The sequence below is a fragment of the Tachyglossus aculeatus genome, chromosome 2, assembly GCF_015852505.1.
Source record: "Tachyglossus aculeatus isolate mTacAcu1 chromosome 2, mTacAcu1.pri, whole genome shotgun sequence".
NCBI lineage: Eukaryota > Metazoa > Chordata > Mammalia > Monotremata > Tachyglossidae > Tachyglossus > Tachyglossus aculeatus.
This window is the reverse complement of record NC_052067.1, coordinates 134,693,473-134,704,415: the sequence shown is the minus strand read 5'-3', so window position 1 is coordinate 134,704,415 and position 10,943 is coordinate 134,693,473. Positions and strand designations below refer to the sequence as shown.

Sequence of the window (10,943 nt, the reverse complement as noted above, 5' to 3'; positions counted from 1 at the left end):
CCTGTCTTGCATGGGGCTCACACTCTTAAGAAGGAGCGAGAACAGGTCTTTAATCCTGATTTTAAGTTGAGGAAACTGAGGCACAGAGAAGTGATTTGCCCAAGGTCACATAACAAGCAATTGGCAGAGGAATTGGCAGAGCAGGGATTAGAGTCCAAGTTCTCTGACTCCCAGGTCCATGCTCATTCTACTAGGCCACGCTGCTTCTCTGAGTATCCAATCTGATTATCTGATATCCACCCCAGCACTTGGTATAGTGTTTGGCATGTAGTAAGCACTTAATAAATACCATTATCATCATTATTATTCTGATTTGTTCTGTTATTTTAACCTGGCATATCAATCAATTAATTGATCATATCATTATACTTCCTAACTGATCATGTTAGGGAAACTAGGCATAGAGGCTAGGAGATCCTATGGCCAATGTTGTGGTACTCAAATTGAATATATGGGGAATACTTGAAGGAGCAGGAGAATGGAGTGGGACAGGCAGTTCTTAGTAGTAAAACAAGGACAGGTAACAGGAGCCGCAAAATGGTAAATAAAACTCTAAAAAATGATGGAATCAGGGCAGTTACAGGCACAATGGAGAAATAATAACAGAGTTACAACAAAGAATAATCCTGTGACCACCAGGAAAACCCAATATTGGCAATATTGAAGGGGGAGGAAAATTTTCCCCCTTTTCTTCGCTGGACAATCGTCCTAAATCATACTAGCTGACCTCACCATGATCATTTAGCATGGACAATGCTGCTTCCTGACCAGGGGACAACCCAAAATATGCAGACACAGTTCAGGAACTCCCCAGACCACAGGCTGTTGTCAGAAGCGAGGAAGCACACCTTCGGAGCAGAACTGGGGAGGGGTAAAGGAGTGTTGGAGGGTATAAAAGGGGTCCAGGGGACAATGATCTTCGCTCAGTAGGTCAGAGTCCATTGATCCCTGGACCAGTAAGTATAAAGGTGAGCCAGTTAACTATATGGTTGTGGACCTCTTGACATGCCATCTCATTGGATTGGTAATTATATCAGAATGATGAGAAGGTTCATTTCCATTTCTGGTGGGGAGGGGTGGGTGTTTCTCTTACAGTAATCCCTGTACGTTGTACATTTTGGAGGGGTGGGGTGGTATTGACAACAGATCCTTCTTCTTTCCATCATTCCCACTGTTTGTGTAAATTTTGTACATCTGTCTCCCCAGTAGATTGTAAGCTCTTTGTGGACAACAAATGGATCTTTTACTTCAGTTGTACATTCCCATGCACTTAGTGCAGTTCAATGCTTGCAGTAGGAATTTAATAAATACTATTATGATGGCTAGTACTGCCACTACTACTATTACTACTTCAACTATTTTTGGAGCTAACCCCAGGATAATGGCCTTCCCTTATAAAGACCTTCCCCAACTAAGAGAAGCAGCGTGGCTTAGTGGCAAGCATGGTGTCGGGTTCAGAAGATGTTCAGAAGACATGGATTCTAATTCCGGCTCCACCACTTGTCTGCTGTGTGACCGTGGGCAACCGATTGGGGGAAGCACTGTGGCTCAGTGGTAAGAGCATGGGCTTGGGAGTCAGAGGTTGTGGGTTCTAATCCCAGCTCCTCCACTTGTCAGCTGTGTGACTTTGGGTAAGTCACTTAACTTCTCTGTGCCTCAGTTCCCTCATCTGTAAAATGGGGATTAAGACTGTGAGCCCCACATGGGACAGCCTTCATTACCTTGTATCCCCACCCCCTCAGGAGCTTAGAACAGTTTTAGAACAGTTTTTGACACATAGTAAGCACTTAACAAATTCCAACATTATTATTATCATTATTAATTAGCTTCTCTGGGCCTCAGTTAACTCATCTTTCAAATGGGGTTTAAGACTGTGAGCACCCTGTGGAACAACCTGATTACCTTGTATCTACCCCAGTGCATAGAGTAGTGCTTGGCACATAGTAAGCACTTAACAAATACCATTATTATTACTATTAGGCCTTCATTTCCTCTTCTCCCACACCCTTCTGCATCACCCTGGCCCTTGGTGGTTGTTAGACACTTAGTATGTGTCAAACACTGTTCCATGCTACTTTATTCATCCTTCCCTCAGCCCCACAGCACTTATGTGTACATCTGTAATTTAAATTCCTTACTTAGATTAATGTCTGTCTTCCCCTGTAATCATTCAATTATATTAATTGAGCACTTATTGTGTGCAGAACACTGTACTAAACACTTGGGAGGGTACAATACAAGAATAAACAGAAATATTCCCTGCCCACAACGACCTTACAGTCTAGAAGTGGGGAGACAGATATCAATACAAATAAATAAATTATTGATATGTATATAAGTGCTGTGTGGCTGGGAGTGGGTAAGAGCAAAGGAAGCAAGTCAGATCAATGCAGAAGGTAGAAGGAGATGAGGAAAAGTGGGGCTTAGTCTGGGAAGGCCTCTTGGAAGATATGTGCCTTCAGTAATGTCTTGAAAGGGGAGAGAGGAATTGTTTTTCAGATTTGAGGAGGGAGACTGTTCCAGGCTGGGTGTTCCAGTAGGATGTGGGCAAGGGGTCGGCAGTGAGATAGGTGAGATTGAGGTACAGTGAAAAGGTTAGCATTAGAGGAACCAAATGCACGGGCTGGCTTGGACAGGAAATGTGTTACCAACTGTGTTTGGTTGTGCTCCCTCATGTCAAACAGTGAGCCATTCAGTCAATCACATTTATTGAGCACTTACTATGTACAGAACACTGTACTAAGTGCTTGGGAGAGTACAATATAACAGACACATTACAACGTGCTCTACATACAGTGAGTGCTCAAAAGATACAAATGATTGATGAAGTCTATGCTTGTATCAAGGATCCACTACTGTGCTTTGTACAGTGCTTTGCACACAGTAAGTGCTCACTAAATACAACTGAGTGAATAAAGTGATTTGCTATGTTACAGGCTCCAAATCTTTGTCTCTTTTATAAAAGAAGCTAGGAGAAAATGTCAGATGCCTGCAATAATGGAGCACCACCCAGGCTGGTCAGGAAGCCAAACCAATAACCTAGTGGGAATTGGGTGGAGGACTAGGATCAGAGAAAAGATGGAATGGAGGCAGATGAGAAGCTTCTATCCCTGACTAGGCAGAGCTGAGAGAAAAAGTCTCCTCTGAAAATGGGTGGGCAGTGAAAACTGTGTTGTACACCCAGCTGTGAAAAATGAGTTGAGGATAGAGCCTTTTATACGGAAATATTGCTTTTTGTACTTGGATTTTCTATTATGCTCCTTTTGGTTGTGGTTGATCGTGCTTAGAATTTGTACTATTTATATTTTCTCAGTGCTCACTGTTTATTAATCCTTTTAGCTAATTTTCAAGCCCACCTTTAATTTGTGGAAAATACTTAAACTAAAAACAAGTTATCTATGTGTTTTGTGTTCTAGGTATTGATGTCCTTCTTTAGAACAGGGGGCAAAAACTTGGTAAGGCTACTGACTTATCTACCACAGTACTGGATTAGAAAGCTGAATCCTAAATGATTCCATGACTGATATTAGGGTAAGTTTTCAAATTGCTCAGTAGTGACAGTAAATGACTTTCAATTTGGGGATAGTCTTGACAGGAAATACACCATTAACTAGGGTGTAAGGTTGGGAGTGGTGAGTTACCAAAACTTGGACATGATCAGTGTGAGAAAGGTCTATGGAGCAAACTAAGGGGAAAGAAAATGCAACCATCGCAAATTTGATATGAGGTGGCTGGTCTACCACCGTACTTCATGTGCGTTTTGCCAACATAGGTTTTTCAGACATCTCTACTCCACAGAGAGTTCTTCACTAGTAGCAGTGCCTTCACTGAATACAAAAATTAGTAGCCTGATGACTGTCTCTAATTATATTAATAGCTTCTATATTCATTTTAAGAACCAATGAGGATGATAAGATAGACTTTTTTCAGGTTGTTCTGGTCAGAATGACGGCTTCTTTGTGAAAATGCTGGATACACTTACACGGATCTACTTGGTCCTCACCCCATAGACAATGGGGTTGAAGCCAGGTGGAACTACAATGTACAGATTGGCGAGGAGGATGTGGACATAGCCAGGGATTTTGTTGTGTCCAAAGCGGTGGGTGAGGAAGGAGAAAAGGGCCAGGGTGAAGAAGGCCAGGATGACACAGATGTGGGAGATGCAAGTGTTTATGGCTTTGAGTCGTGCATCCTGGGAGGGGAGTCTGAAGACAGTGTAAAGAATTCTGATGTAGGAGAAGATGATCATCAGTATGTCCAAAAGAACAAAAAGGATGACACATAAACCATAAATGATGTTGAGTTTGATACTTGCACATGCCAAGCGGGCAATGCCCATGTGCTCACAATAGGTGTGGGGGATGATTCGGTGCCCGCAGTAGGGCAACCTCAATAGAAGAAACACCATCGGAATCAACAGGGAGAAATTTTTCAAGAGAGCTAACCCTAGGAATACCTTAATGGATTTATTGGTGAGGATGGTACAGTAGCGAAGAGGCTTGCATATGGCCACGTAACGGTCATAGCCCATGGCCACAAGCACCGTGCACTCCATGCCGGTGAACACGTGGATAAAGAACATCTGAGTGAGGCAGCCCCCAAAGCTGATCTCCTGCAGGTGGAGCCAGAAGATGCCCAGCATCTTAGGGATGGTGGCTGAGGACAAGCCCAGATCGACGGTGGCCAGAATGGCCAGGAAGTAGAACATGGGCTGGTGGAGGCTCTGCTTGGTCTTGATCACGAACAGGATGGTGCAGTTTCCCACGAGAGCAATCAGGTACATGGTACAGAAGACGAAACCCAGCCAGTTGTGTTCAGCTTCCAGCCCTGGTACCCCCAGCAGGAAGAAAGAGGAAGGGTGGAATTGGGTACCATTGTGATTTCTGTTGTCCATAGACATTACTGGAAGAAACTCTGTTCTCCTTGTTTCATTTAATGTGGGTTCTGGAGAGACCAAAATAAAATACATTATTGCTCTGCTATCCAAGTGGAATCCATTTGTTTTTCCCAGTAATCTTTGTCGTGGTTTTTCTTTAGGAAAGACACTACCTCAATCGAGAAACCAATCACTCATAGAATCTTAACAATAGTGATGCTTGTCTTGACCGAGAATGAATCAGATAATATCATCTTTGTGGAATCCCCACTGAGTCACTCCATTATAATCCTTGCAGTGGTCTTGGTCCTGCAGGCTACATATAATTTTCCAATCAATCAATCATTTGATGAATCAATCAGTCAGCCAATCACCAGGGCCTTAATTGAGCACTTACTTCTGAGTGCAGAACACTGTACTAAATGCTTGGGAGAGTACAAAGTCTAAGATCAGGCTCAGAATGCAGTTACTGAAAGAAATAATCCCCTCTCTTTCCCTGCTCTGGAACCCAGACCCTCTCCAGAATTGGAATGAGTCCTGGACATCTTCAATTTCTGTCTGGATAATAGTTCTGGCCCCCAGGAAAGAGGGAAGAAATGAAATCAGCCATGCATTGGAATTTTGTTTCCCCTCGGCTCTGTTGCCAACAGGATTTTCTTTCTCTCACCCCAGCACAGTGGCCCTGTATTATCGCTGCTGCTATCCCCACAGTGGAAAGCCATGTAAAGATGTCTGGGAGTAGATTCAGGATGAATTACATACGTGCATCCTCAAAATATTTCCCAGAGTGTCAAAATGACCTAGAGTGGGATGCCCCGAGAAGTGGGATATTGAAAGCACAATCCCAGACTTAAACAACCTCACATTATATAATAATAATGATAATAATAATAATAATAATAATAATAGGTGTGTGCGGCTTAGTGGATAGAGCACAGGCTTGGGAGTCAGAAGTACCTAGAATTAGAACCCATGTCCACCACATGTCTGCTGTGTGACCTTGGGTAAATCAGTTAACCTCTCTTGGCCTCAGTTAACTCATCTGTAAAATGGGGATTAAGAGTGTGAGCTCCATTTGGGACAGAGACTTTGTCCAATCTGATTAATTTGTACCTACCCCAGTGCTTAGCATGGTGCTTAGTAGTCCTTGGCAAGTACCGTAACTATCATATTATCAATGTACTCAACCCTGGGGTAGATACAAGCAAATCGGGTAGGACAGAGCGTTGCCCCACATGGGGCTCACAGTCTTAATCCCTTTTTACAGATGAGGTAATTTAGACCCAGAGAAGTTAAATTACTTTCCCATGGTCCCAAAGCAGACAAGAGGCAGAGGTGGAATTAGAACCCAGATCCTTCTGACTCCTAGGCTCATGATCACTAAGCAGCACTGCTTCTCAGTGTGACCCAGAGTGTCACCAAGTAGGATGACCAGAAGAGTAGGCCATGACAGGAGAATCCCAGGTTTAAGCGCACAAATGTATATGAGGGCCAGGTTGCTCCAGCTAGAAGTTTATTGGGGAGACATTCAGGTATACCAGCACATTGTCAGGGAGTGAGATGTCTGACACCCTACCCAAGAGAGGAACAAATAGATAGGGTGTCATATTTTGGAAAAATCGTCTTAATTTGGCTGAAGATTGTGACAGGACACTCTGCTAAGTCTTACTATGCTATTGAGGGATACTATGGTGTGACACAAAATTGATAAGGTATTTGTTGTGTAAAATAACTCCATGTCCTGTACACACTACATATTCTTTCTTCTCCAGAGAAATCAACCAATCAAATCAATGGTATTACTGTGTGCAGAGCACTGTGCTTGGCAGAGTGCAATATAATAGAGTTGGTAGACACGATTCCTGTCCTCAAGGAACTTACAGTCTAGCAAAAGAGACATTCATTAAAGTAAATTACCAGTAGGGGAAGCAGCAGAGTATAAGGTTATTTGCCTAAGTTGTGTGGGGGTAGGGTGAATATCAAAGTTCTTAGAAGGCACAGACCCAAGGGCCTAAGTGAAGCAGAAGGGGCAGAAGAGAGGAAGAATAGGGTGAGGAAATGAGAGGTTAATCCATGAAAGCTCAATGCAGAAAGGAGAGAGAAAAAGGTGGGGAGATATAAGATTTGGTTTTAAGAGGGATTTAAAGATGGGAATAGTGAAGATCTGTCAAACATGAAGGGGGAGGCGTTCCAGGTCAGGGGTCGGTGGTGAGAGAAATGAGATGGAGGCACATGTTAAAAGAGCAACGTGAGTGAGTTGGGTTGGATGTGATGGAAGAGGAGAGAGGTGATATAAGGGGGGAGAGCTGACTGAGTGACTTAAAGTTGATGGTGAGGAATGAGAGCACTGAATTTATATAGAGTTCTACTTTTGCTGGACACAGAGGTAGTTGGAGAGATTTAGCTAGCTGGATAGATGGAACCCTAGACCTTATTTCACACTGCTCTATTCCAAGAGAGATTCTCCCTGTGGACAAGTTATGCCCTGTATTGGGAAGCAGGAATTTACAGCAGGTAACAAAGAAATGTAACCTTGGTTTACCACTGGACAAAATTTGCATTTTTGCAGATTGTTTATATTCATTCATTCATTCAATCATATTTATTGAGCACTTATTGTGTGCAGAGCACTGTACTAAGTGCTTGGGAAGTACAAGTTGGCAACATTATAGAGATGGTCCCTACCCAACAACGGGCTCACAGCCTAGAAGGGGGAGACAGACAACAACACCAAACAAGTAGACAGGTGTCAAAATCATGAGAATAATTAGAATTATAGCTATATGCACATCATTAATAAAATAGAGTAGTAAATATGTACAAGTAAAATAAATAAAGTAATAAATATATAAAAATATATACAAGTGCTATGGGGAGGGGAAGGGGGGAGGGCAGAGGGAGGGGGTGCAATGGGGAGGGGAGGAGGAGAGGGAAAAGGGGGCTGTGAACCCCTTATATGTGAACCATCTAATTTTTCTACACCCAATATGGACTCTACAAGCCATCTATTTTGACAAATTGTGACTACATCTATGCCGCTCTTCCAAGAGGCTTTGGGTTACACACTGGTGAAATTTATTTTGGGTGCAGAAAATGTAATAACAATAATTGTGGTATTTGTTAAATGCTTACTATGTGCCAAGAACTGTACTAAGCACTGGGGTAATTAAGCAATCAAGTAATCAGGTTGAACACAGTCTCTGTCCCACATGGGCCTCAAAATGTAAATAGAAGGGAGAACAAGAATGTGAGCCCACTGTTGGGTAAGGACCGTCTCTATACGTTGCCAACTTGTACTTCCCAAGCGCTTAGTACAGTGCTCTGCACACAGTAAGCGCTCAATAAATACGATTGAACAAGAATTCAATTCCCAATTTTCTGATGAGGAAACAGAGGCACTGAGAAATTAAGAACACAGTTTCTCTTGTTTTCACTAGGCCACACTACTTCTCTCTAGTTACTACTCTGCCCTATTAATGAATTTCATTCCATTGTGGTTTTGAACTTCTTTTTTTCCAGGAATCTTTCAAAGAGGTTCTGAACATACTTTCACCATCAGAGATGAGGTCCTTTATAGAAGAGAGAAACACCCCAAATCAGATGGTGTTCCTCCAGAAATCTTCCTCCAAAGAGGGAACCTAATGTTTGGACATCCATATGAGCTTTCTTCAACCAGTAGGACTGTCCCAGATCTCCAAGGGTGGAATGATAATCACCTTCTTTAAGAAGAAAGGTGAGAGAGCTGATAGGCATTTCTGAGGTATCTCACCATTCTGTTTGGGATCCCAGGTAAACTCAATCAGGATCAAAGCCTAGTAGAGAAACAGCATGGCCTAGGGGATACAGCACAGGCCTGGGAGCCAGAAGGACCTGGGTTCTAATACAGGCTCTACCACTTGTCTACTGTGTGACCTTGGTCTTGTCACTTGACTTCTCTGTGCCTGTTACCTCATCTACAATATCGAGATTAAACTGTGAGCCCCATTTGGGACTTGGATTGTGTCCAACCTGAATAGCTTGTACCTAACACAGAGCGTAACACAGTGCCCAGAACATAGTAAGCCCTTAGCAGACATCATCATCATCATCATCAATCGTATTTATTGAGCGCTTACTATGTGCAGAGCACTGTACTAAGCGCTTGGGAAGTACAAATTGGCAACATATAGAGACAGTCCCTACCCAACAGTGGGAATTGCATATCATATATTTACTACCTGAATTTCAATGGGGCTTCAGAACACAACACAGCTCAGCAGACATGATCTTTGAAGTATGAGAAATTCGGGGGACGTACAGCAAAGAACATCAAGAAGACCTATATTAGCTATATTTCTTGATCTTCTATAATGCATTTAACATCATCTGCATCGTTGGAGTCTGGCAACAACTCTGCAAATTAGGCTGCCCAGAAAGGTTCCTCAGATCATAAGGAAGCAGCATGGCCTATTGGAAAGAGCACAGGCCTGGGAGTCAGAGGACCTGGGTTCTAATCCCAGCTTCACCTCTAGTCTGTGGCATGATCTCCAGCAAATTACTTAATTTCTCTGTGCCTCAGTTACCTCTTCTGTTAAATGCGGATTAAGATTGTGAGCCCCAGCACTTAGTACAATGCTTGCCACATAGTAAGCACTTAACAAACACCATTACAAAAAAGATCATAAGCTTAATCTATAAATGCATGCATAAAAGCATTGCAGAACTACCCTGTAACCATTAGACTAGAGCAGGGAGGTGTGGACGGTTCAGACCTGTTCAGCATATCCATGCTGCAATGTTAGAGGGTGCAACAAGGGATCTGGAAACTGATAACAAAATGTGCTGCTGATCCTCTGGGCAATGCTTCCCACTCAACAGGCCATGAGCATTGTAGAACGCTTATGACCTGCTGGAAGTTGGAAATGATATTTGAGAGGCACATACATGAGTTTTTTTAATAGTGTTTGTTAAATGCTTACTATGGGCCAAACACTGTACTAAGCACCAGGGTAGATACAAGCTAATTAGATTGGACACAGTCCATGTCCCACAGGGGGCTCCAGTTTCCATTTTACAGAAGTGAAATGACTTTCTCAAGGTCCCACAGCAGACAAGTGTGATGGAACTGGGATTAGAACCCAGGACCTTCTGACTCCCAGGTCCATGCTTTATTCACTTAGCAACACCACCCCATCCCTCCAACGGGTACTTCCCAACTAGACTGTATCCATTAATCAGCTCCACCGCTACCACCGCTGCCACCCACCTGCTACCAACCCTCTCCCCTCCAAGAGAGCCCCCTCCCACCATGCACACTGAGGTCCAGACCCCAGAGGTTCAGCTCAGCCATAAGAAGGGACAATAAGCCTGAAAGAGAGCACCCCTTCCTTATCATATCATTCCATTAAACAGTTCAGCCCCACAATCACTAATCCATTCTGTTATTTCAATATCGTTGTCTTTATCCACTTGGGTTTATTTTTTCCCTGTTTTAATTTTGGGGTATTTCTCAGTATAAGTCTGCTTCTCTTTATCAGGAATCATGTTTGAAACAAGTGTGAGATATGGTACTTTTCATAGAAGATTCACAGTTTGACCTGTCGGACAGAGCATAGGAATGGGAGTCAGGGGGCCTGGGTTATAATCCCAGCCCCACCACCACCACCACCACTTGTCTTTTGGGTGACCTTGGGCAAATCACTTAAATTCTCTGGGGTTCAGTTTACTCAAGCGAGCAAAATGGGGGTTAAATACCTGTTTTCCTTCCCCCTTTGACTTCAAACCTCATGGGTGACACGGACAATGTCTGATCTGATTTTACTGTATTAGCCCAAGGGTTTAGCACAGTATTCAGCACAAAGTAATCACTGGACAAATGTCACAAATATTATCATCATTATTAGATACTCAATAACTGATGTTGATCTAAATGATAATCATGTCTATGAACTAATTTGAATCTGAGAAATCCTTGTCTTGTCTTATGCTGTTGAGTCGTTTCTGACCCATAGTGATACCACGAACACATCTCTCCCATAACGCCCCGCTCTCCATCTGAATTTGTTCTGGTAGTGTATCCATACGGTTT

The 10,943-nt window shown here is 43.0% G+C and overlaps 1 protein-coding gene across 1 annotated transcript; it reads right to left on the bottom strand.

Annotated features, from left to right (window-relative positions):
• Positions 1 to 3,988: 3,988 nt before the first annotated feature.
• On the bottom strand, positions 3,989 to 4,783 carry LOC119922851 (olfactory receptor 52E8-like). The gene has a single exon (XM_038742465.1). The coding sequence runs from the start codon at positions 4,781 to 4,783 to the stop codon at positions 3,989 to 3,991; it is 795 nt and encodes a 264-aa protein (XP_038598393.1).
• Positions 4,784 to 10,943: the final 6,160 nt, after the last annotated feature.